Genomic DNA, 27,966 nt, shown 5'->3' with positions numbered 1-27,966 from the left:
CTGGCCTACATTGGTGCAGCTGACCTGGACATCTATTCTTACTGTGGCTTGGCATCTTTTACAGGGAATCAAGGGTAAAGCTAACATGATGCATGTTTCTACATGGTCATTCTGGCCTACATTGGAGCAGCCATTCTGGATTTATTTTTTTATTTTTTTTATTTATTTTTTTAAATTACTTTTTTCATGTTGACTGTGCCATGCTAATGTTTACACTGCCATAGTTGTGGGCAGTGTTCTGCAAACTAGACTTTTACAATGTTCCCCAAAGTAACCAAGCCCTAACCACAGACCGAAAACTGTGCTGCTTTTTCACAAAGTTTGTTATAGAATGCATTATTCTATCCCATTATTGTACTTCTTTTCTAGTGGAGAGATCCCCACCCCCTGACCTGCATATTCCTGGGGAAATGGTGCTTGCACTTACCCAGTTAAAAAAAATATAATAAATCACCAGCCACCACTGAACATTGATGTAGAAAAAGAGGGAGAGAGAAACCAATAAGGAGATGAAGGGGGAAGCAGGGAGAGGGAGGTCACAGGGGTGGGGTCTCTGCAAGCTAAAGGGTGGAGGTTTGCGTTGGTGAAAGCAACTATCTGGAATCTGTCGGCTTTCAAGGAGACCGCAAGTCTATAGGTTCCTCAGGAGGGGGGGCCCCCCTAGAAAGCTGGGTGATTATCAACGGTATCAAACATTGCTCTGTGGTCTCGCAGAAAAAAGTGCATGTTCTGTTGCCATCGACAATGAGATGCACACCACTGAAGACCAAGGTGATAGCAGACTCCTCCATTCCACAGTGGGGGCAGAAGCCAGCCTGGTGATCTTCGAGGAGGTGGCTAATGTCAAGAATTGAATATTGGATAATGGCATGGTTCTCTAGGACTTTGGGCAGGTGTGCAGAATATGCCCCAACCGTGCGCAATTTCACGGATCGTAGGAAATATTTCATGCTCGTCAACCTTGGGATTATAGGGTTCCAAGGAGCACAGGCCTGCTGTGCCAAAAATCCCATTTCACATGAGTTTAATCAAAAAAACATGGCCATCAGCCTAGCGAGCTTCTAACAGTCGGACTCGGTCTGTATGCAATCGTCACTGCTCCTATACTGCTACGGATGAGCGGTAGCTGTCTCTACCCAAGATCTTCTGAAAATAGGGACGATACAGTTGCACATTAATCTGCACTGAGCTGTTGGAGTCAAAATTATATGACCGATTAAAGAACTGTAGCCTTGCCCAAGAGCAGTAGGGAAGCAAAACTAAGATCCACATGTTGAACCGTGACCAAATCTGTCCCTTTCTGATTTGATGCATTACATGATAAGCAGTGCCCCCATTTTCAGATAAGAACGCTCAAGGAAATGGGGGAAAGATATTAGAGGATCACACAGTTCGGGACAAGTGGGAAGCCATGAAATGGATCCTCAACCCTTGTATTTACTGGATGCAATTCATTGAGCAGTGATTTAATGCCTATGCCTTGGTACTTGAGCTACAAGCGTACTGACTAACAAGTTCAGTGGTTATATTGCGTTGCTTCAAAGTTGTCTGGTGTGGTTCCAAGTATCAAGGAAATCTCCAGGATTCTACTCGGACCTTCTGAACTGGCCACTAGACCACAACTCTCCACACTGTTGTTTTTGGTGTAATCTTATGCTTTATGCTGCATTCACTGATTGACTTAGACCCCCGAACCTTTTGAATCTATTGAATCCAAGGTCAGCAACTTCACTGCTACATTGCATAGGCCCATTGACCTATACTCTGAAATCCTTTGCTTAATGTTGTGCACTATACTGGTCTTTAGTTCACTTCTAACAATTCTCCTGCTTGCACATAAGGAAACGAAGTACTGGGAGCTAATGTGATACGCCAAAGGGAACACAATTGTGGTCCAGTTGGGAAGGCAGGAGGTTGCTGCTACGGAGTGATTACATTCCCAGATGGGGCCGAAGAAATCAAGCAACCAATCAATGGAATCCTTAACTTGTGGTTCCAAGTCTGCAGGTTAAGCAGTAAACCAGATCCCTCTATCTCAATGGTTTAATCGTGCATATTACACTTGTTATCTGTAAGCATGCCGGGGTTTAGCAGATAAGCACACCTGCATTGAGAGTGTGATTTCCCTAACGGTACATGTTTGTCTGGTTTGTAACTTGGATCTTTGGGTCCCAAAGTTGGCAACATTTGCACTGGACCTCCTGTCCTCTCCACACCTCCTTTACCCTCTGATCCCCTGTGCCTGTGCTTTGTAGGGCAGCGTAGAGGGACAGGCGACATGTGCCTGGGTTGAATGGATAGAAGGTGCTGCTGTCTGTGGCATGGTGGATGCATGTAGGGTGATGTGAGGGGTTGTTTGGGGGGTGTTACCTTGTTTGTGGGGAATGTTCATCCTTGCTAATCCTTTGACCTAATTACTACTCTGCACCGGGTAGTGATGGGCTCCTAATCCTGCCTGATATTCATCCTTGCTAATCCTTTCTGCCATTAGTACTCTGCGCAGGGTAGTGATGAATTCTCCAGCATGCGGTCTGGCATGGATTCACATGCTCATGAAAATTCCCTGTCGTCAGGCTGGGAATCCTCAGTAAAGAGAATCAGTTTCAGTTTCACTCTGAACTGTCTTTCTCCTAACAACCAATCACTGGTCTCTGGGTCATACTGCCCCCATCCAATGACTGCCCTCTACCTAAGCCCCTCCTCTGGCAGCCATCTTCAGATTTTTACTGCAAGTTCAAGTGTTGGGAGTAGTCCAATAGCTCAAGCTTTTACTGCGTTTTTTTTTTTTTTTTTTTTTTTTTTTTTTTTTTGAATGGTGTTTACTCAATTTTTTTCGGTCAATCGAGCCTCAAGCTCCACCGATTAACGGGGATCCGTTTTCGGCATCTCTAGCGCCGCTAAAGGGTGGATATTTTTCTCTTTTTGGAGGATTCCAGAAGCTTCTTCGAGGCCTACACCACATGGAATGGCCGAGGCCTACACCACATGGAATGGCAGAGGAGAAGCAGCACTCGGCGCCTCGCTTCAAGGTTTGCCCCGGCTGCACCCTACGGAACGGCTTTTTGGAAAATGGACATTCCCTGTGCCTCTACTGCCTGCATTCGGACCAGACCCATGTGGAGGACGACTGTGTGGCTTGTCAGGAGATGGTGCTGCGCACGCGGGCCGACCGACATAAGTGCCTCAACGAGTGGCTGCAGGCCAAGGCCCCTGGTTTGGGTGTGTCCCGGCAGCATGCATCCCCTGCCCAGAAGAAGAAAGCGTAGCAGTCCTCTGAGGGGGCCCAAAATAAGGCTGAGCACTGCAAGTCCACTGTCTCCAGGAGCGCCGTTGCGACGGGCTCCTCGGCGGCCAGGGCGAGTTCAGCGTCTCCAGCACCTTCGACCGCGAGCCAACGCTCCGGTTCTTCAAAGAGGAGGAAGTCTGGCCATCCGGGCAAGCTTTTGGAGAAGACCCAAGCGGGACCAATGGGTAAGGCCAAGGGGGAGCAGGGTCACGACCCTCCCCCTGAGGTGAAGGCCGCGGATGCCTGTCGCTTCCACCTTCAATGTTCGTAAAATCTGTTCCTCCCTCTCCTTTCATGCCACTAAACTCTTAATCTCTTCCCTCATTTTCTCTCGTCTTTTCTATTGCTCCACTCTCCTCTCTGGCCTCCCTGCCTCTCACCTGGCTCCCCTCAAATCCCTATTTTACTCTGCTTTTGTACCCTTTGTCTTCTCTCTCCTCATGATTCCATTTCCTCTTCGCTTTCTTACCTAGGCTGGCTTCCCTCATTCTCAACTTAAATACAACTTCCTCTGTCTTGTCTTTAAATCTCTTTATGATCTTGCCCCCCCTACCTTTCCTCTCTCCTTGATCTACGCTCCCTCTCGCCCCCTCAGATCTGCAGATCTCTTCCTACTCACTGTTCCCCATCCCCTTGTGCCCGTTCTCATTTCCGTTACTTTCAGCTCCTTGCCCCTCTACACTGGAACACTCTACCTCTCTCTATCCGCTCCATCTCTTACTCCTCCTTCCGTTCCTCCTTTAAAAGCTCATCTTCTGCACTCCCCATCCTGTTAACCTTGCTTCTCTCTTACTGTTTAACTTCTCTCATACATTCCTATGCAAATTGTTCTTTGTACTGTTTTTGATGGTTCATTTCCTGTTTTACAATTAAGCTTCCATTTTATTCTAATGTATTCTTGTTGTTTAATGTAAAGTGCTATATAAATAAGACTACAAAGGCCCAGGTGCATCAGGCAACGACCCACACTTCCATCGAAGTAGTAGCGGTGTCCCTCGCGAAGGCCGCTGGGGCGGTTTCGCAGGGCAAGGCACCTAAGGTGAGGGTATCCCTGCCTGACAGGAGGGAGTCCTCTTTCCAGCCCATCGAGAAGACTCCAGAAACCCATCATTCGACCGAAACCGTCTCCCCTGGACGCTCACCGTCGCCTGAGGTCAGACTTACCTTTGAAGATCCTGCTTCCTGGACATCCTGCTTCCTGCCAGCATACCAACTGGGGGAAGCTGTTCTTACCTGTACATCTCTCCGGCAAACCAAGTATTCATCTTTACACTTTCCGGAATGCCGAAATCTTCGTCTTGGCATCGCAGCATGACACGCTCCATTGTCGACAGCAGCGCCTGCAAGGAAAAACAGAAGACAAGGTTAGACATCGAAAAAGTCAGTTTAAGGTTGCCCCTCGGCCTACTTCACGCTTTTCCTTAAACCATCACTTACCTGCTATCGAACACTGCGGTAGCATCCATCTTCCATCCGGCCGCGTCTCGCAGCTGCATTGAGGCCGCATTTCCATCTAAGGGAAGAAAACAGAAGATCGACATTATTGCGGGCATAAACAGGAGCAACATATAAAGACATTAAACAGAACGGACCGCATCAAAAGAGCTCAAGAAAGACTTAACAAACAGAAGGTGAAGCATAGTCGCAGCTGGACTGGACTAATCCTTATCAGGGATCAGTGAAGGAACTAGATCCCATTCGATGCACCCCTGCCAGAAGTAGCAGGATGGAGAGCTTATCTTTCATAATTCACAGGTGAGCTTTATGGGCCGGCGTATGCTCACAGAAACCGTACTTTGGGAGTGAAGGGTTCGAGAGGTACAACAATTAGATTGGCGCACTCACTCACACACTCTTATCCCAGTATCACCACGTACCACTGCTCAGCTTTTCTACTGAGGGAGAGGCCTGAAGGGGGCGATTCAAGTTCAGGGAGGGCTGCAACTGTGCCCCAACGCCTCCACAGAGACATGGTGAGCGTAACAGAACGCAAAGCTTCTAATACTCTCTCTTCCTGGGTGTTATGGAAACTTCAGAAACAGATCAGTTAGCCCTCTTACTAGGGGAATTATGTGCTGAAGTACATGTTTCAAGACAGGAAACCAATGCATCACGGAGGGCTCCTATTGTAACTCTAGAAAGAACTGACGAGTTGACAAATGCTACAAGCACAAGCAGGACAGGTTCCACTGCCTGGAGTGACCAATTCTTCTCATTCTTTCACACCACAAAAATCAACACCGGTTCAGGTGGTTCTTCCAGGAGTAGTGCCTCTAGCCCCTCCCGAATACTTCATCAGCGACCCAAACAAGTTTGCTGGATTTATGAACCAATGTCGCCTTCATTTCTTGTGCAGACCAGGAGCCTTTCCTAATGACCAAGCCAAAGTGGCGTTTGTACTCTCGTATTTAGGAGGTAGTGCGGTGGACTGCTCTATACCGTTGGTAAATCAAGATGACCCTTTACTCCGGAACTTTGGGAATTTCCAACATGAGATGGAGAAATTGTTTGCCCGTCATACTCAAGGACAAGCTCTGGACAACTAGTTGTTACTCAGACAAGGGAGTCCAGATCTATTAACCTATATTGCAAACTTCAATCGTCTCATAGCCCAGACCAACTGGCCAGAAGAGAAGGGGCCTACACGCTTTTACCAAGGGTTACGTGGAGAGCTTAAGGATGTGTTGGCGCAAGTGGTGAATCCCCCTGAGAAGTGTGCGGACTACGCAGACCTAACGGTGCAACTCGATCATAGGTGCAGAATCGGAAAATGGATCGAGCTAGATCAGAGGGATGGTCAGTTTACGTATGACCTTGTGAGAATCTGACTAAACCACATGAACAGTCTAATCCAATGCAAATTGGCGGATTACAAAGTCCCCTTACCAAAGCAGAAAGGGGGGGGGGGGGGAAGAAGACCACAACAGCTTTGCTTATATTGTGGACAAGCAGGTCACTTCCTCCGTGACTGCCCGGTAAAACCACCCAAGAAAACGGTTGGGGCAACAGATGAAACGGATGAAGAACAGAACTCTGGAAACGCCAATGTCCAGCAAGTGTAGGGGTATGCTTGTCGAGCATGAAAAAGGAATCCGTACAGACCTAACATCTAGTCCTTCCAGTGCTTTTGGTGCATCAGAAGCAACCATCAAAAAATACATGCCTTGGAGGCATATATTGATTGTGGAGCTGTGGGTAACTACATTGACCAAGGTTTGGCTCTCCGAATAGGCCTTCCTCTCCGACAGAAGCAGAAATCGGAAAACATCTCAGCTATCATCTGGCCCGGTGACACAATACACTGAGAAAGTCAAGCTTCTGTGTCAGGACGGGCATCAAGAGGACATTAATTTCGATCTCATCGGTGCTCCTCAGTTCCAGATGATATTGGGAATGCTATGGCTGGAGACCACAATCCTAGGATCGACTGGCGGAAACGAGTGCTGACATTTCCTCATGATTGTTCCCACACATGTTACAAAAAAAGATATCTGAAACCAAAGAAAGGAATCGTGTTGGGCCTCGTCAGCTCCTTACCGCTTGAATACCAAGATTACCAGGATGTCTTCAAAAAAGAGCAAGCCAGCGTTCTGCCCCCGCACAGACCCTATGATTGTCGAATAGATCTTGTACCCGGGACCCAGATCCCTTGCAGCCAAATTTAGGCTCTAACAGAACAGGAAAATTAGCATCTTAGAACTTACCTGAATCAGTACCTGGCAAACGGTTTCATTCGCCCTTCCAAGTCACCTGCCTCCTCGCCCTTCTTCTTTGTGCCTAAAAAGGAGGAGGACTTAAGAACTTGAATCGACTATAGAGCCATCATCAGATCACAGTAAAATATCGGTATCTTTTACCACTCATGCCAGAGCTCCTGGACCAAGTGAAACATGCTCAAATCTACACACAACTGGATTTAAGAGGCGCATACCATCTTGTAAGAGTAAAAGAGGGAGATGCGTGGAAATCGGCTTTCCGCACCAAGTACGGTCTCTTTGAATACAGGGTCATGCCAGGTCATGCCCTTCGGGCTATGCAATGCCCCTGCGGCGTTCCAATTCTTTATGAATGATGTACTCCGTGACCTACTGGACGTTTGTGCTCTTGTTTACATTGACGACATTCTTATCTACTCAAATTCCATGGAAGAACATGTAGGCCATGTCTGGCAGTCTTAGAGAAGCTTCGACAACACCAATTGTTTTTATTACTTGAATTGCGCTCCAGACCCGTAGGTATCGGGGCGCATTGCATAAGATTACTCACAGCTTAGGTACAACATAGGAAATACACATACATAATGGCAATTGGTTACACACAGGCACAGTATATTCATAAATGGATATATACATACACAACTTGCTCATTACAGACCAAGACCAGTCCTGGTTCATACAAGGGTAGTATAAAGTGCAGGACACAATCAGTGCAGTGACTAGTGGTTAGCTAATTACCGGTGAGCCAGTTAGTCTAGTGAATGTTGGGCAGGCCTAGAGGTCAGCGTCTTTTAGCCAGTTTATTATGCTTCGACGGAAATTATGGTAGGTTTGATCTACTCTTAGTGGGGATGGTAACAAGTTCTACAATTGGGCGGCCTTAACCTGGAAGCTGCTACCTCCGACTCTGGATAGCTTGAATCTAGGGACCAGGACATAGTTCGTATTAGAGAGTCTAGTTGTTCTTGTTGCAGGCTTCATAATGAATCTATCAGACAGGTAACAGGGTGCTGCATTGTTCAGGCATTTATGGGTGAGGGAGGCAACTTTTAGTTTAATTTTATCATGGGTAGAAAGCCAGTTGTTAGCTCTTCTTGTCTCAGAGATATGTTCTCTTTGCAATTCCTAATGCTACACTCAGAGCATTGTTCTGTAGGAATTGGATTTTCTTAATGGTTTGTTTGTTGGCCTCTATATACAGAGCATTACAATAGTCGAGATTTGATAAAATGAGAGCTCTGGCAAGGATAATGCAGCTCGAGTGTGTCCGGGAGGCTTTGCCTGCTCTAATCAGTTTGCATGTGTATGCCGTAGCCAAGGCCATGGCCTTAACCTGTTTGTTGAAGGAGAGAGTAGAAACCCAGGGTTTTTACCTCCTTGGCGACAGAAATAATATTCTGGTCTATGTTGAAGGCTGAATATTTGGGACTCCATTTTTTTAGGGTCAATGGCGTACCCAGGATTGTATGCCAAGTTGGAAAAATGTTTTTTCCATGTAACCGAGGTCGAGTTTCTCAGTTTCATGCTCACACCACAAATCTTACATATGAATACACGAAAGGTGGATGCAATCCTCCAGTGGCCCTCACCAACATCCACCAAAGGAGTGCAAAGCGTGCTCGGATTCGCCAACTTTTACTGTCGGTTTATACCTGGGTTTTCACAAATTGTACGTCCAATGACCTCCTTGTTAAAGAAAAATCAAAAGTTCCATTGGTCGACAGGAGCTGAAGAAGCCTTCCAGAAGTTGAAACTAGCATTCACTACAGCACCAGTGCTTCGACACCCACGACCAGACTTACCTTACATAGTTGAGACAGATGCTTCAAAAATAGCCATGGGAGCAGTATTGTCAGGAGACCCTCGAACAGGACAGCTACACTCTGTTGCATTCTGGCCCCTCAAATTTTCAGCCCCTGAGTTGAACCACGCAATCACAGATAAGGAATTACTGGCGATTAAAGCAGCATTCAAGGCCTGGAGACATTACCTTCTTGGGGCGAGACATAGTCACTCATCACAGATCACTGTAACTTGCAATACTTGAAAACCGCCACAGCACAATCCTCGTGTCAACTTCGTTGGGCTCACTTTTTCGCGGAATATGATTTATTGTCACTTATAGCCCTGGAGTACGCAATGGGAAAGCAGACGCTCTATCACGCATGAGTGAAGAAAAAGAGGCTTTTACAGCATCCGACCCGTGGCCATAATTCCTGAGGAAAGGATTAAAACCAGAATAGCTGCCACCACTTGTGTGGATGGCCAAAGAACCAGTTTGCAATCCCCGATGGATCAATCAACACAACAGGAATGGCTGTTAAAAGGTGACCAGTACACCATCGAAGACAATCTACCGTATTTCCAAGGACGATTATATGTCCAAGACCAAGAACTGCAAAAGCAAATCATCACAAATTACCACGATTCATTAGTGGACGGACACCCAGGAATAGCCAACACTCAGGCTAAGGTAAAACAAAACTACTGGTGGCCAACCTGGCGAAAAGACATTGCCCAATTTATTGAAACCTGCGGTGTCTGTGCACAACACAAGTCTCAGAACCAGAACCCCGCTGGCTTACTACATCCCCTAACAGTACTGTTCAGGAGGAGAGGAAATTACTGACGGGCCCATTGGTCAGTACTCACCCTCGAGAACTTGTAATACAAGATAGCTGCACCATGTGAGGACAGAGTGCAGGATTCACATACTCCAGCAAGACTCAATAACCAGGACTCAATAAGTTGGCAAAGGGAATTCCGTTTAATGATACATACATCAGCAAATGGAAATCAACAGCATCATGATCCCCTGCCTCGCCCCGACTTCCCCGAACATCAGTCTAACAGCCTCTTTTATGGGCAAAATTCGTCATCATTGACGTCTAATTCTATAAAAAATCATCATGCAAGATAATTGGTTAGGAAAGGTAACTTAAGTATAGGCGATATATCTGTATATAGAAATAAAGCATGTGGATTGGATAACTCTTATCGGGTGGGCGTCTACGCCCATCCCTCTACAACACACGTGATTGACGTCACTACAAGTATGATGGCCTATTGCTTACAGTGTCTATAGGGCCCTAGATTACATGCTCCATTGTAATTGGGCGAGTTACACCCCTAAACGTAAATCTCCACTTTAATTAGCAGCATGCAGAATAGACACCCAGGTGCCTAGTGTCCCAAGATTCACCCATCCTCCTTTCCATCAGTGTTTTAGAGCTATGCGGCAATTAGTTGGCTGGGTATGACCTCGGATCTGTAGTCTCTTATCAGGAAAAGTTATGGCATCCTCGGGTTCTGGATGACATCAGGCGGTGGTACATCTTCGCGCCTGGCTGGTCACGTGTTGGTTCACCGTGAATCTGCTTCAGTGTCTAGCCTTTTGTGCATTTAATTCTGTGTTGGTCTAGCCACCTGCATGGGCTTCTTATCTTGACCTTCACAGGTGGGCTGGTATGCTCTGTAGTTGGGAGTCTCGTGAGCTCATGCTCACCTCCCTTCTCTGGTTGACCTCGATTTCCCCGGCATGAGCCTCCTTGCTGAGTTTCGATTCAGCTCCTTCTCTTGCCTTTGGCTGAGTTTCGAAACCTGGCCTGTCAGGCCTTTGGCCGCCTGGGTATGGTTCTGCTTTTACAAAATGGAGTTGCTCTTGTATAATGTGTCTTCTTGAGGTAGATATATTGTTGGCGCTTGCCGCTTTATCTTCTACTAAGCATTGCAGGCAGTATCGATTTCTTAGCATCTAGCGTTTCAAGCCTATTTACACACATTTGACTGGGGGTTTGCTTCCATCTTGTCTCGTGGCACCATTCCCTTATGTTTTATCAATGTCTCCCCCCAGTGTCTATTACAATTATCCTCGCAGTTGTTAGTACTGGCATACTTGCCTTCAGTAGCCAATTCAATTCGTTCTTGGTGCTGCTCTGGTCCTCGTCTCATTTCCACTGGCCTTCCATTATGGCTTTTGGGGTCTCTTTGTGGACAGTGTGTAGGTATTCCTCATTTCGTATCAGCGGCTGGTACGGATGTCTGATAGGGTACCGAGCTGCCCCGGGTTGTCTTGTTATGGCTGCTTCAACCGGCACGGATCTTCTTATGTGCACGGGGCAGAGTCCCAGTACGGCTCTCTTTTGGTTCATTTGCTCCTCATACGTCACATACCTCGGCGAGTACTGTACTGACAACTTGCAATGGAGGGCAGGGGTGCAGGCCATATCTGGGACCTCCTCAACAGTACCACCAGCACCTTGGCATACCCTGTCGATGGACATCATCCCGGATCTTCCACCCTGCAATGGATACAACACCATATTAGTTGTTGTGGATTTATTCTCCAAAAGGCCCATTTTATCCCTCTGAAGGGACTCCAAACTGCGTCAACCCTTGCTTCTGTGTTCGTAGAGCAAATTGTTCGATTGCATGGATTTCCATCAAGATTAGTATCTGATTGCGGAACTCCATTTGTTTCTGCCTTTTGGAAAAAGTGTTGTACGATTGCCAAAATCGATCTCGGTTCTCCACAAGCCATCACCCTCAAACTGATGGGCAAACTGAATGAACCAAACTTTACAGCAGTATCTCAGGTGTATGTTGCAACAGTCCGAGGATTCTTGGAAAAATATACTCTGGATAGCTGAGTATGCATACAACAACTCAGTTCACAGAAGCATAGGGCAAACTACATTCTAGAATGGGTAGATCACTGAACTGCATCCAGTACTTTAAACGCATTGCCCTGCTGCTGGTGATGGGATTCTTCAGTGAAGGTGCCCTTTCCTCTTAAAGTGTGATGTTTCGAATAGGAGAGTGAGCCCTGTTCACCTCGGCACTTAATGAAGCGTCTTCAAAACCATTCTTCATGCTATATCTATTGTTGGGACTCAGCCAACACGTAATTCGACTCTCTAGTGTCTTTCTCAAGGCATGTGGATTGTGGGCCAGTCATTGCTGCAAGGCTGTGGAAATGAGTCCAGCATCCAATACCTTGTCCCACTATGGTCGCAAATAACGATGGGTAATGATTTCAAAGGGTGGCCTGGTGACCACCAGGTTCTGCGTGCCTGGGAATTATCTGCTGATTAGCATTGTCTTGGAGTGTATGCAGTGATGGTCACAGCGATCTGTCCGTGCAATCCTGTGCACCACTTTGAGCTGTAGCCACTGACATAATTTTTGACACGGGCAAAATTCTTTTCATTTAATTGTTTTATTTTTTGGGGATTTTTATTTTCTTCCTCCCCATTCAAACCTATCGCAATTTTGAAAAACATCACCACATAGACGGTCCCTGGTGGCCATGCCCACTGTAACCCCATTGCCACTCCCTCCATGGTCAGGGCCAGTAGCCATGACTTGGATAATCTGGTCACTGCCCATGGCCACCGGCTATACCTCAGTCACCAAAGGTATATCACTATTTTTTTGTACCTAACAGACACATTTGCAAAACCATGCTTTCTAGTCCTTGCCAATGAACAACTTTCCTGCAAATCCACTCATGTTTGATCTTTTGTAGTGTCATCATGTATGTAAATAAAATAGTCATGTAACTCTGCTCCCAGATGATGAAATCCATTCAGACTTTGCAGAAAAATACAAGTTTTGGTCTAATCTTTCTAAAATCTTTGTTGGTTTACGAATGTGCACACAAGTTATAACCCATCTAAAAATGTTGAACCCCCTCCCCTGTCTAATTTTGTCCCTTGTCACAAAATCCCAGCAAACTGCAAAAATATTCAAATCTGGGACTTGATATTTTTGCAAATGTTTGTGCAGATATTTTGGGACCCTCCCTCTAATTGTGTTGCCTCTTGGCAAAACACGGCACCACTCAGGGTCACGTATAGAATAATATCACAAAGTTTCATCCGAGTGGTGCCAGTCATACACATCCAAAAACTGCTTTTCACCAACCCTGTAATGCAAAAATATATATGATGCCCCCGAACATCTAAGATGTTCGCGAACATTACAGGGATGTCCCGAACTGTCCGAACTTCGAAGGTTGAAAACCGACAGTTTTTTCAGGTTTTTATGGCCATATCCCATCCTCATCACCCCCTCGCTTCCCCAGAGATTGTTTCATTAGTTTGACAAGTGAAATGTTGTGTTTTTACCTCAATCGTTTGAGGAAAATGGGTGCGGTCTGCGAATCCAACATGGCAGGCGTTTCCAAAAAATGAGGCACTTCATACTTTTCACCATCCAATCAGCGGGCACGTCGGATGTCCAGACATCACGCCGTCCTCTGGACCAATCAGAGGCCCGCCGAGCAGTGAAGTGAGTCTGCGGACCAAACTCAGATATCACTAATTTCTTTTTACCTACTTTTTGGCCGTTTAAAAAAAAAAAAAAACTACTGACCAGAATTACACCAAATTTACAAAAGCACGCTTTTGACCCTAAGCCACCGCTACTGTCCCAAATTTGGTGAAATCTGTCCAGCGGTTTTGCCTGTAGGCATGAGCAACATTATTTTTCTATTGCGTCTATGAGGAAAAAATACACATTTTGGAACCCCCATAGCCTGCACGAAACCTCACCAAACTATGCAGAATCAATCTGACTGGGCCATATACTTTTTTTGTTGTTGTGGCGAGTAACCTACAAAGAACGGACCGACCTTCCTCACAATAACCCTCCAAAATGTTTCACTTTAGTACAAACACATCGCACAGCCACCAAATGCAACACACACCTCTAGCACAGCACATACCTGAAATCGCACAGCAAACGCCACACCCCCTCATGAATCCCACTCAACCCAACACACTATGCCACCGACCAACAAAACCACCCCATAACAACCAAGTCACCAAATGAACACCAACCCCATACACTCTAGGATCAAACCATCGCACAGTGACAAGAATTTTGTAACTGAAGCTACCAACTGCACTGCAAAAAGTCTTTTGCTATCCCTCTCCATCCCACTAATTGGCGCCTGGGACCATGAAAATGCAGAGAGATTGTGTTTGGGGAGGGAGGGGGGGGGTAAAAAGCGGGTGCACCTTGTGCTGTTTTGTGATGGCCATTATAGTCTGTGGATTTGTGTTTGATCTGAAGGTCTCTGGTCTCCTGCTCAAAATACAATGTGTAACACTAACAAGCAGAATTACAGTGCATTTAAAATCTGAGATGAGCATGTTTTCACACCGGGCTTGCACTGTTGAAGGGATCTTTTTGGTGTGAAATGTTTTTTTGCTATTGTTTCAAACTTGCAATCTTCTTTCGGAAACCCACACATCATTATCTATCATTTGTCTTCTTCAATACTTCCTTTTCTTTGAGGAAAACAGAAGACCCAGCTTTGGCTCTCATTGACCATCTTGGTGAGGAAGTCCAAGAAAGCAGCGCAGATTCTGGTGAGTTACCAATGTGCCTCGTCATGTATAGATATTAGACAGAATGTGGACAGATCCCCAGCCACCCCTCCCAGAAAGTTAAATCTGGTCCCCTTTGAAAACAGTGTTCACCTTGCAGAGGCTTGTCTCAACATCCTAGCGTGCTTCTTTCGGGCATGTCTTAGGTTGGGTAGGTGATCCTCTCATCTGAGTTTGTTGCAACAAACCAGAAGCATTTGTATGTGCCCTGTTGTACAGTCAGTTATCTTATCTCTGCCTGGGTCGGTGCCCCTGGGTTGCTATGTCTTGGGTTGGACAGCTCTTAGCTCTTCTTACCATGTTACAGATGCTCATGGATCCTTTCTTTTCTTGGGTTGGACAGCTCTGCGCTCTTCTTACCATGTTACAGAAGTTCATGGATTCTAGTTTATCTTGGGTTGGACAGCTCTGAGCTCTTCTTACCATGTTACAGAAGCTCATGGATCCTTGCTTTTCTTGGGCTCTTCTTACCAGGCTGTATTATCTTGCTGCCCAGGGACTATTCACGGTTTACAGGTACTGCCGTGCTGAGGCCTCGCCACGTGCGATTGGAAAGTTGTGCAGCTGGTAAGGTCCCTTTGGAGACTCATGTTAGGAGGGAAGTATGTGTAGGAAGGTCCACTGCACTCTGTAGAGGCAACAAGGGCGGCTTTTAAGAGGCTCCTACGTTTACAGGGTGTTGGCTCCCCATATGATAAACGCTATGGGGCATACCTAGATTACCACCTACCCATGGATGCAGCGATAGGCAGGGCAGCTGGTATTTGTGAGATTCGAAATATGTTTGTGCTTGGGAAGGTTGCCAGATGGGACGATGTACGAAGCTTAGTTGGGATATGCCCCGCCCCTACAGATATGTATTGTCAGCGCATGAGGCCGCCTTATGGACATGCTGGCCAAACCTTCCATCAGAACCCCCCAATACACTTGGGTGTGATATATATTGTATAGGCAAGGTCTCTGGGACATGCAGCTAAGGGGGGCGGGGGCAGACGTTAAGATGAAATGGGGGGGGGGGGGGACTTGAGCATCGAGTTTAGAGGTTCACTGTAAAGTTTTTTTAATTTAACTAGGAACATGTCTTACAATTCCAAATTTCAACTAATAATTCTGAATGCTGAATAGAATCCACTATCCTGTCCAGGATTCTCTTGCTCAATGCAGATTCTGAGGGCAGGTGCAATAGCAAAGAAGCAGATTTGTTGCATATGTTATTCCTTTGCCCCAAGCTAGCACCATACTGGGGAGAAGTTGGCCGTATCCCCCATAAGGTGATTAACCTTCAGCCCCAGCTGTCACCTGTATGTGTACTTGAGATACCGGCAAGATGCTGGAGGCAAAACTCGGGTTCTTAAATTTGTGGTTGTTGCTGGTCAAGCAGTGCATACTCATAAAAAGGGGGGTGAGGGGACTGCCCATGGTAGAGGACTGATTAAATGATTTGGGCGAGTGACTTGGAAGAAGTGTATATGACTCTACTACCTGCTTAGTGTAATCCTAAGGATATATGGTCAGACATTTGCCAATATTTACGAGCAGGTGGGGTTGTGGAAGGCAAGGAGAGCTCCGGACAAAGAATGGCATTGATGTAGCTCGTAGCCAATGTGTGACAGCAGGTGTATGAATGAATAATGAAATGACATCACCAAATGTTCTAAATAAAGCTAGATCCAGTGCTGGAGAAGGCATAAGTTCCTAACCTATAACACCTGTTCTCCAGCATTGGTATCTTTCATATGTGCCCATACGAGCCTCCCTCCATGCCCACGTATGGCTCTTCTTGGTTCATATTGCTACTTTCACCTGCGATATGCTACATCTGAAAATGGCCTCGGTGGGAGGAGCTTAGGGTCTCAGTCTATTGGCTGAGGGGCAACATGACCCCAAATCCACTCTAAGAGCACTAAAGTAACAGCAGTTTTAAAATGTAAACTGCTTTTAATGTTACCAAGGATTTCCAGCCTGATGACGGGCAATATCCAAACAGCATGTGACTCTGTGAAAGATCCCAGTGCTGGAGAACAGGAGTGGCAGGTGAGTAAACATATTTTCAGTGTAATTCACATAACGTTTTTAAAGGCCTTTCGATAGCACAACTCAACTTCTTGGTGTTAGATTATTAGATGGGAACCTTGGGACAGATCTTTGTAAAAAGGTAAAGCGGCCGGAAACTGAAGGAGATGGGAGAGCAATAGGCTGTAAGAAGGAATGAGGGATGAATGTGGTGAGTGGGGTGGCAGGAGGAATGTGGTGAGTGTGGGGTGGCGGGAGGAATGTGGTGAGTGTGGGATGGAGGGAGGAATGGGCAGAAGAATGAAAGGGAGGAGATGGATAAAGAGAGCGATAGTCGGAAAGATTAAAATCACCAGAAAACCACAGAGGGTATATTAATTTACAAAGGGTGAACATCATGGCACTTTACCTTTATACCACAGGTGACGCGTTTACTGATCCCGAAGACTCTTTCAGTGTTAAGAGGGAGGAAAACCTTCACCTGGTCCAGTCTCCAGATACAGGAGGGGCTATAAAGAGTGAATGTCTCCACTTGGGGGACAGGGAAGGTATGGTATGTGTGCTACTTGCAAGCCCCCTCACCCCTTCCTCTGCTCCAATTCCTAAAGCAAGACTTTCCATAGTAGGAAAATCACACCTGATCCGCAATCCCAGGATGATACAAAACTCTCTAAATCCTTATGAAAAGACGATCATGTAAACTTCCTTAATTGTGCTGTTAACAGATGAACTAGAAGTCTTGACGGTAGCCTTCTATTTGCTGCAGTCCTTTTACTGCTTGATCATAGAAAGAACTGTGATGGTTTTATAGATTTGTTCGAGGGCGGCTTTCATACGGAACCAAAGCCTGGGCCTGTGAGGGCGCCTCCCAAGGACCACAGTGCAGCACTGCAAAGCAAGCTAACACAAAAAGTAATGCCGGCCTACCGGGAGCCAGACGAACATATTGCGAGGGGCTGAACCCTATAGCAATAGATGTCTCCGCTAATTATAGGAAATTCAAATTTTTAATTCATAAGATATGTCTGGCATAAATCCGGCAGTACATTTGTGGCAATGCCACCAAACTTGATTACTGTTCCTGCCACTTGGCCCGTCAGATTTCCCTCTGAATTGGGAGTAGCAGCATGGCTGTCTTAATCCCCATTTTTGGAGTCCATGGTGTTCCATTGCAGATTTATCGGTGCAAATTCGGCCCAAAGTAAATGCGCCAATTGTTGGCATTGAAGTGAAGAATGTACCTTTTCCGTTTCTAGGTCAGTCTGAGCTTTGCAGTGCAGTAAACATGGCGCCAGTTCCATTCACACTAAAAGATGGCAGTGATGTAACAGCTGCTGTTTATTTAATTGCACCACCAATCTTGCCCCTGATGAATCCAATACTATGAAATATAAAAGCATAAACTCGCCACCTTTTACTCTTACAATGTTTCTGAAATCGCTAAAATGACAATACCTGACCCATCGCTTGGGAAGGATGTTGGTTTAAAATCAAATTTTCAATTTGTTAATACTTAAATCTTAATTTTGTGAAACATTAAACTTTTTGTAAGTTGTTGTCTGTTTTTTCTTTTAAAGATGATGCCCCAGATTCAATGATTTCTTCTCATGGAGATGAAATTGGAAGGAGGAGCCAGGACCCAGAACTGGGTGAGTGTCATGTGCTCCTGAGAACTTCTGTCACTTGGACTGAAAATATTGAATCTGGTCCTCCATGAAGACATTTCGGATCTTGCTTAGTTCACTATTTCTACTCGAAATGGTACGGGGGTTCCTGGTTTGTTGGATGTCAGATTAGTTCAGATAATTTCTGTTACGGAGAATTCTCAGAAATGTGCCAATTCCTCTCTACCTTAGAGACCCCAGCTCTTTTGCTGGACTCTAGGGCTTACATTTCTTGCCTGGAGAGGGTGATGTCCTTTTATCCCACTCTCTCATGTATTTTAATGGTGATTTTGAATTCTTGTTTCTTTTGGTTGTGGAGACTGACAAACTCCATAGACCTCTTTTTTGCGTTGTCACACAGCACCTTCCATGCAGTGGCACGGGGAAGTCTTTCAGATTTCCCTCAAGGTTTAAATACCTTCTCTGCGATAAACTACTGTTTCCAAGAGCACTGAATTGAAATTGACCTTACTTACACTTGTAACTTTCGAGACCCAGCACAAACTATCTTACAATAGGGTGCTGGAGGAGTTACCTAGTATCCCCTTTGTATAGCTTCTCATGTAACATTTTTATGTTGCCCTTTCCTCACTGAATGGCTGGTGGCAGTGGTTTACTTTTAACTACCGTGGTGTGCATTTACCGCGGGCTGCATTCGCAGTTGCAGTAAACCACCCAAGGGTACCATTTTTGTCAAAATGGCTCGGCCTTCTTTTTTCGCCATTTCTTTGTGGAAAGGTCTTTCTTGAGATTTACTCTGCGCGCCAAACCAGGTTTGATCCCTTTGTTAATTTTGTCTTTTGCCGGGATTCACGAGTGATGCCTGCCTCTCGCTCCAGGGTGTCTGGCGAGGGAGGGCCGAATACTCCCTGTGCTCTGTCTCCTAGAAGACAGCAATGCACTCTTAGGTGATTGGCCTGCTGTCTGTCTGGCAAGGACAGTCACCCTGCTGGGTGACTGACAGCTAGGCTGGAATGAATGGGAGAAAGCTGCATTAAAGGTGAGGCTTTTTGGCTTGGAAGGCAGAGTCGACCACTGGACGAAGGAATCCGAAGAAGAATTTGAAGAGGACTCCTGCTGCAACTCCTGGACTGTTGGTTTGCCCTGCGAAGCCCTGCTGCTGTGCTGAAACTCCAAATTTGCATCGACAGAGAAGCCCCTGCAAGGATGACTTCTCCCCTTGAGCTGGTGGGACCAATAAACTCCAAAGTAAGCCACCTGGACATCCTCTCGGAGCTAGTTGAAATTCCACTGCAGTTGCTGCTGGAACCGAATAGCCAGGGAGAGGAACACCAGATCATGTGCATTGCTTTTAAGCTGGCCAAGAGCTCCAGGAAGATCCTCCGGACTACCAGGAAGCAGGACTGACCGAGCCTGTGCCACCTCAACAGTGTGATTGCCCCCCCCCCCCCCCCCGATGCAAGAAAAACCCATCTCGACAGCGAGGAACCACAGTGTTGCTATTTGCGGTAGATGCAAGAAGCTGAAACACCGATGTGACACTTGTTTTGAAGATTGCTGGTTGCGGTCGGTGACTGTTCGATTGCAGTGCAAGAGTCCCCAGACGTCCTCCCTCTTGTCCCCACGACTGAGGCCCAGGAACAACAGGATCTGCAGAGCTGCACAGGAACTGAAGTCATCTGCTGCCCTTTTTCTCCAACCTAAAGGTACTGTACAGAACGTACCTCTTGTTGTGTAACTGCACTTGTTCTATGTGAGTGAGACCTGTTATAGTTGCTGATAGCTTCTTTACTTCACAAGTCTGAACAGCTTGTGGCCGTGATTTGAATTCTTCTTTTCTACGAAGACTTCTAAAACATTGTGCAAGACTTACTTACCTGCAAGAAGTGCTTCAGCTCACCTAGACTTTTGCTCAATTGACTGTGGCCTAGCCTGGCTCCCTGAATGACTCTTCTGCCCTCTGAGATTGTGTTTTATCCTCCTTCCAGGAAGGGGTTAACTAACTTTGCATTGGGGGGTTACCAAAAGTACTTACCTGCTTCAGAATATTTGTGTGATCTCTTGTTCTGTTATAGTAACCTTTTTCCTTCTACATATTTCTGAATCTAAATGCAACAGTGATGTATTAATATCCGCAGCACCCTTACTATTTGTTAGGCAAAAACCCGTGCAGTTCCCTCTGGGACCACTGCAAAAGATTTAGGACTACAGGTGTTTGGCAGTAAACCCACTTGGTAGCAGTCTGTACCACACAGATTCACTTGGTAGCTGTGGCTGAGCAGTCGGACTTCCCTCAAGAAGAGTTAGGCAGTATACAGACTATTCACAATGGGTCAAGAGCACACAATAGAACAAGTAAACACTGACCAGGGCTTGGTGTAAAAGAGATATAATTATTTATTTAAAACCACATCTAGAAAAACACACAGGCACTAATAGTAAGCAATTCAAAAACACGGTCACTAAAAGATATACACTCCCTTAAAAGAATATTAGGCAAGTCTTAAGTAAAGCCCCACTTATTTTCAGACAGCGGTGAGCGCTTAACGTAGATGGCACTCTAATAGTTTTTTTTAAAAAGGGAGAAAAAAGCAGAGCACAAATTGAACAGATCCCAACACTTTTTCAAGAACACAACAAGGAAGGCAAAGTAAAACCGTGAAGTTAGAGTTCAAGAGGCCGGATCCACTTTCAGAGGATCCAAACGAAATGTGTCCAAGGTCACACGGTTGCAGTGCACAAAAGTCTTGTAAAGGTTCAAAAAGGAGTTGGACCACCGAAAGGGACCAGTTAGAGGGTCAAGGCGGCCAGCCCAGTCCAGAAGGTTAAGGAGTTATTATTGCCTTGTAGCAATCTTTAGAAAGGGAGGCCTGGCGGACACGGTACCTTAAAGTGGTGAGAACGCTCCAGCGGGGGCAGTTGTTCCTGGCAGCGGGTGCAAATCGGTGCTTTGTCCGGGGCAAGAGAGGATCTCGTCGTGGAGGAAAACAGGAGTCCGTTGCACTGCCTGGGAAGAAACCAGCCGCAGGTACAAGGAGCGGTCCGGTGATTCGCGGTTCAGTGGTGAGTGGCTATCCGGCTGCCGGGGTGATTGGCACGGGCAGTTCGACCACAAACCGGGCTGGGGTGCGAAGAAAGAAAAGAAAACTGGTTGTGCCCACCAGTCAGGGGAAGAAGCCTCTCCAGCCGGGAGATCTTCTCTGTCGTCGGGAAGTGGTGGTCGGTTCTGCAGGGCTCCACCGGTGGTGTCGTGGTAGGTCGGCTCAGCTTCTCCCTCGTCGGATTCTCCGGTCCTGTGGTGACTTCTGAAGTTCCAGTCCCCAAAGCCCTGTTTTTATGCAGAAAATCCTGGCCGGCTCACCACTTGGGCCAATCACACCAGAGTGCGACCTGAGTTACCAAGGTAACTCGGTCCAGGGTGCCTAAACCCCCTCCCACACCCGCTGTGGTACCCAGACAGAGTGGCACCACTTTTGGAGGCTTCTGTGGAGAAGCCCACCAAAAAAGTGGAACAAAGGGCTCGACTTGGGTTGGAGTCACAGAAGAGAACACAAACGCCATTTTAGAATCGAGTCTTGGCAAAAAATACCAACCGGAGAATTAATATTAATTAAATAAACCGGCGGTATGTCCGAGGCTATGAGAATTAAATAATGAAAGTTGGTAGCCTCGAACAATGGGGAAAATCCCATAGGAAAATATTCGCGGTCAAAATAAAAACTGCCACCAGCCAAAACTCGATCAGGGGGGACGGAGATGTGCCCCCTCGACTAACAGACCTCGGGGGAAATCGAATTGCCTTGACCAGTACGTCCACAATATGATGGTTTGTACTGGTTTCTGTTAATAATTTGGGACTAGTAAAGCCAATGGTGACTTTACGTGCCCTGGGAGACAGTAGTCCGTCCCAGGGTATGGAGTCTATGGTGTGGTGTCACTATGACACCCCTGTGTTACTGCACGGAGGGTGCTGTGTAACACACATAGGAAAAACACATGAGACCCTATGGAGTAAAGGACCCGATAGCCCATAAAACACATTACCAGTCAAAGGAATACCATTAATCATGTCCAAGAGTGGGAGGAAAAGAGTCTCACTCTTGGCAAGAGGAAAAAACAAACTCCAGAAATCTAGCAAAGCTGCTGGGGGTCTCACTATGTTAGGAAATTCAGCCTAAAGAGAGAATTCTCCCTAACACTATTGAAGTCACCTGAGAGTGTAGGTAGTGTCTGTGGGCCATCCCAGAAGGGTATTTGCTGATTTAGAAACATTAAGTGTGTATTTTTGAAGTTTATTTGAGTGTTACTGTTATATTGCCCCCTTCTAAAGAAGGCTTATTCTAACTGACTGTTTAAAAACTTGTGTGTAAGAGTTTATTTGAATACTTTTCACTGTGAAACTGTGTAAGTCCCCTAAAGCGCACATTGACTCCTCTTGGGATAAGCCTGGCTTCTCAACACACTCCCAACCTGTGTAGTACAGACTTATACCAAAGGTTGGGTCCCTATTGCCAGGAGGTCAGGGTTGTTGTAGTGCACCCAAAGGGTACTGCTCCAAATCTTGCATAACGATTTCTGCTCGCCATGGTATGGGGGCTCCTGGTTTGTTGGATCTCATTAGTTCAGATGATGATTTCTGCTCACCATGGTATTGCGAGGGGCCCTTAGGGGTCCCTCGCGATCTGGAAACAAGGCAATAACCATACACGAAAGGGTACGCCAGACACGAGGTTGAAATTCCCAATGCTAGGGTTTATTGCAAGCAAAATAGTCTCAGTTGGCCAACTCAGGTCTCGCGCCCCGCGACGTGCATCTCTAGTCCTCGAGGGACGCAAGAGCGTGATTTACGTACAACAGTTACATATATACACACAATACATATCATACAATCAGCTGTGACACGTTTAACACCCCCCCCCCCCCCCCCCCCCCCTATTGCGTTTCTCTGAACTTCGGTGAAGATGGACACTCGCAACCATTATGACACCTTCTGATATCTATTCTAGTAACAATATCCAATTTAGTAAGTGCGGAGGCATCTTTTAGTTGTTGAACAGAACACAATGCTACTGTTATTGGAAGCGAGCTGCACACGGGGGAAGAGTCACATTCCAAGCTTTGCTATCTATGAGGTGAATCTATCACATTCCAAGAGGTGCTATTCGTGTCCTGAGAGCCGACACGCTCTAAAGGGCTCAGGAAAAGGGGGGCCGTAAGAAGAGCATAATTCAAGCCTTAGCTGCTTTATTCTACCATTGTACGATGACTGGCTGGCAGCTGTGAAATGATTAAATGCCCTGCGGCTTGTCTTCAAGGCTGCGGAGAGGGAGCGCGGGTATTCCTTTCTGGGCTACGGCGAGGAGTTTCAATGAACTACTCAGTCTCGCGGCCTTGTCCTTTCATATTCAGACAACAATGTTAACAGTTGAGCAGAGTAAGCAGAATTTGCAAGAATCGCAAGCTGCAAAGCAGTTTAGACAGAAAAGCAATGAGCAATGGTTAACAAGCAAAATGGTGATTCTGGCTATATTTAAAATGACCGCTCGTTGGTCAAGCACAGCAATCTGTATTTCTATAATTCTGTGCATAAGACGGTTGGCCTTCGGCCACCAAGATAGGTCTATCATCCAAAATGAAGGGTATTCACTTTTCCAGATTGACAAACCCTCCTTTTGGCCGTATGCCAAGCGTCTTATTCATTCATTGCATCCTCCTATGATGAGGATAAGTCTGGTGTATCTATGTCTGACCCTTGCATGCTATCATAAGCATCATTTTCATCATCAATGTCTATAACCATGAATTGTTTTACTGTCTTCATTTCATCAGTGTCTTTGTCATTTTGGCCATACGTTTGTTTTCCTCTCGACATTATGTGCATACATCCCTTAGTTAGCTCCGTGCAAACTATTGGTAGGCATTGTATGCAACAGCAACATGTTATGAATATCCCGAACACCACCACTAGTATCGAAATCGGCTTCCATCCCCAGGACCGCAATAGTCCCCAGAACCAAGATCCTAACCCCCAACCCCCTTCTTCAGTGGCGAGTGTGGAACTTAAGACATGTAGTTTCCTGATTTCTCTGAATATTGTAGGGGAGTAGTCATCTATAAACACACAGCATGCAGTTTTTACGAGTTTGCAAACTCCCCCGCGATCAATTAATATTATGTCAAGTGCCATTCTGTTTTGTAGTGCCATTAGCCTAATTCCTTTCTCTTCTAACGTCATGTTGTATAAAATATCTGTTGTAGAATCTATTGTATTTTTTAGTATTCTGGACAATTTCCTTATGTTATAGGAATTCTCTGTCTGGGCCAAGAATGGTATAAAAGATTTTGCTATATCTAATGCTATCACCCCGTCTTCGCTACTCCTTCGGACTCTACCTTTTAATCGCCTGACTACTTCTGCAGTTTCTAAGAGGAACACTCCCGGAAATAGTAGACCCAAGTAACACGTACCTCCCCAGTTTCTAGGTCAGCATAGATATGCGCTTTCCCCATATATGAAATAAACAGGGTCCCCTACGTATACTGGTGGTTCAACTTCATATTTTAGGACCACTGTATTCATGCACCCAGAGAACGTGCCTACTAAGTAGGTACCTTTCTTTTCTTCAGACATAACGGGACAGTTCTTGGGCTGTAATTCACCGCATAGGAAGGGGGCACAGCGTCTTTGTTCCATTCTTCTCTCATGCGGAACGTCATTACTGATGTTTTTTCTGGTGGGGACAATCTATCCTGCCTATATTGTTTTATTTTTCGTGCAATCTTTGGCGTGGGTTTTGGGATTATTACACGTGTTTTGTGGAATATGGAGCAGCCCACAGGTCTCATGACAATTTCCTCGAATTCGTTCATATTCGTTTTATCTAATCGACCCGTACTGCTTCTGTTCCATTTCCCGAAAAACATTGCACCCAAAGATGCTCTGCATGCAGAACTTGATGGCAGTGGTTGCACATACCATTCTATCCCCTTCCCACCATGCTGTGGTAAATGTGCACAGACCCAGCAGTCTCTTTTCTTCAAAACTGCATGGGTCATATTCATAATCAGCAACAATGTATTGTTGCCATACCCCTCTCTGTCTCTCTTCCATTGGGGAAAATGTACCAGTGATCACATGAACCGGGCTATCCGTAGTGGACACATTCATTTCTGGTAAGAATGTTACTAATGGGTGCTTTGACTTCATCCACCATAATACAATGGCTATTGTCATTGGTACTATCATACTTCTAAAGCACAGAACCAGTGTCCAAGTCAGTACACCAATTTTTTTACCATGCCTTTTCCCTGATTTTACAGTCTCTATCTATCGTTTTCTCAGCAGCGGTGCAGGAGGAGGCTGAACCCGGTTTCGATTTGCTCTTCATCGTCCTTCTTCTTACTGGAAACATTTGTCGTGGATATCTATCTCTCGTTGTTACACTTGCTCTGATGCCATTAGTTCAATGGAAATATGTCATCGTTCAGTCTGCCAGCCCTTTGAAGCCTTTATAATTTGTTTGAGCAATATTAGCAGTATTCTTTTCTTCCCACTGCTCAGACAGTTTCTGAACAGTTCTTCAGTGACCGAGTACTATGTGAATCCAGCTTGTCCCACTCTGGCTTAGGACACATGTACTCTGTCATAAACGCACCGAGGAGCTGTGAGTCTTGAATTGTCCGATTTGCACAATTCTCACACCTCTCTCCTCTACACCACTGGTTCCTTCTCCGTCCGTGAGTGGAACCAGAGGCAAAAGCACCAAGAGTCAGTGGATCACTTTGCCTTTCGAGGCCGAAGATCGTATCGTTTTACTCCTGGTATTGTGTTATCTGTGAACAGTGCCGATGCACTTCCAGTATCCGGCTCAGTGTCAGCCTGCGGCGCAATGACCGATGACGAGGGGCGCTGCGGCAATGATGCAGATTCTATTTTTGACTTTGGTGCGGTTACAAGATCTGATGGGTGCCAAAGGGGCTCACGCTCCGTGTTTGCAGATGTTTGCAATGCGGATTCTGTGTCCCTCAACAATGATGTTTCTGCTGGGCAGCGTTGGGGCACTTTTCGCCCTTCCCCCTTTTTGGCAGTCTCTCCAGGCTCTGGTTTCTGTTTCACTTCTTGCTCAGTTTGATGCTGTGGCATTCGATTGCCAACAGTTTCTTTAGTTTCCGTTTCCTTTCTCTGGTCGTCTGAAGTTGCCAGCAGTCCTGGGAATCTTTTGGCATGTGTCGCATGGATCCAGGCCTTGCAGCCGTCCACTCGAATGGCCGTCTGTGTTGCCGAAAGTACTTGGTAGGGGCTGCGCCACCTGGGTGCTAATGATGTTTTCCGCTCAAAGTTTTTGATCAGCACCCAGTCTCCTGGCTCCAATGCATGCCCCGGTCCGGTGTATCGTGCTGGTAACGCCTCCTGCACCTGCTGATGAATCAAACACAACTTCTGCATTTAAAGGCCACAGTATGTACTTAACACAGGATGCTCTACCTCGCATAGTCTTTTGGGCTGTGGTGCACACCATACATTTGCTGGTCTCCCCATGATAATTTCATAGGGAGAGAGCCCAGTTTTAGCCTGTACAGACGTGCGCGTGCATAATAGCGCTAGAGGTAATGCTTCTACCCAACTCAACTTGCTCCCAGCGCATATTTTTGCTTTCAAAATACCGTTATGTCTCTCAACAAGTCCGGCGGAACTGGGATGCCTGGAACTGTGGAATTGTTTGTCTATCTGCAGACCTGCACAGATCTGTAATACTACTGCGCCCACAAAATGCAGGCCGTTGTCTGACCACAGGACACGGGGCAGCCCAAACCGGGAGAAATACTCCTTCAACATTACTTTTGCCGTCAATATTGCAGTACAATCTTTTAAAGGATATGCCTCCACCCACTTGCTGAATGCACAAATCACCACTAACACATATTTGTAGTTCTGGCACCTTTCCATTTCTATGAAATCAAAATGGATCACCTCAAATGGCATAGAGGGTGGGCCAAAACTGCCTATTGGAGTCACGGTTCTCTTCCCTACATTCTGTTGCAAGCACGTAATACAATTCTGCACCAATCTCTCTGCATTCTTTATGTGCTCATTCTTCCATACTGTGGATAAATGCTGTACTATCTTCTTTGCACAGATGTGAGTAGGGCTATGCGCCATTGAGACCATTGCAGTCACATAACAATTTGGCAACATCCAGTTCTTGGTTTCTTTGGCCACCCAACAACCTTCCAAATCTAACTCAGCAGAGCCCTCAGCCCACCCCTGAATCTCTTCGGTCGTGGCCTCGGCCTGCATTTCTTTGACTGTGGCAACTCCATCCTCTATCATACAGGGTACTTCCTCTGTTTGTACTGTCATCATTTTATTATGTAGATCAGTGGCAGTTTGTTTCGCAATCCTGTCTGCAAATGCGTTTCCTTCTCCTATTTTGCATGTTACATTTTTATGCGCCTCGCATTTTACTATTACTAGGCGCTTTGGAAACGTGAGTGCAGACAACAACTGCACAATCAAAGGGCCATGCTGAATCCTGGCCCCATGTGATGTCAAGAAGCCCCTCTCAGCCCAGAGTCGACCAAGTTATGAACCACGCCAAAGGTGTACTGGCTGTCAGTATAAATGTTCACGTTTAAATTCTCAGAGTTCACAAGCTCTAGTCAGTGCTATAATTTCTGCGGCTTGTACTGAATTATAGGGGATTCTTTTATTTTCTACAACCCTTTCTAGAGTAGTGATGGCATACGCAGCAGTTGACGTGCCATCGGGTAATTTGAAACAGGAGCCGTCACAAAACAACTCCCCATCCGGCTCTTTCTGTGGGGTGTCACTCAGATCAACTCTTCCCTTTGTTTCTTCCTCGGTGACCATTAAACAATCATGGGGTGGTGATTTGTTGTCACCAATTTCTGCTATGGGCAGTAGCATTAAT

At 46.1% G+C, this 27,966-nt stretch overlaps 1 protein-coding gene across 1 annotated transcript in view; it reads left to right on the top strand.

Annotated features, from left to right (window-relative positions):
- The window catches only part of LOC138489501 (zinc finger protein 345-like), a 131,020-nt gene that overhangs the window by 42,171 nt on the left and 60,883 nt on the right, over positions 1-27,966 (top strand). Inside the window, exons 4-6 of the mRNA XM_069617243.1 lie at positions 14,313-14,378; positions 16,832-16,957; positions 17,987-18,058. Coding sequence (XP_069473344.1) covers positions 14,313-14,378; positions 16,832-16,957; positions 17,987-18,058 — 264 coding nt within the window. The remainder of the gene's footprint in view (positions 1-14,312; positions 14,379-16,831; positions 16,958-17,986; positions 18,059-27,966) is intronic.

This window comes from Ambystoma mexicanum, chromosome 9 (genome assembly GCF_040938575.1).
Source record: "Ambystoma mexicanum isolate Mex_15411 chromosome 9, UKY_AmexF1_1, whole genome shotgun sequence".
Classification (NCBI taxonomy): Eukaryota; Metazoa; Chordata; class Amphibia; order Caudata; family Ambystomatidae; genus Ambystoma; species Ambystoma mexicanum.
Note: the sequence above shows the minus strand (reverse complement) of the source record. Positions and strands in the feature narration are given on the sequence as shown.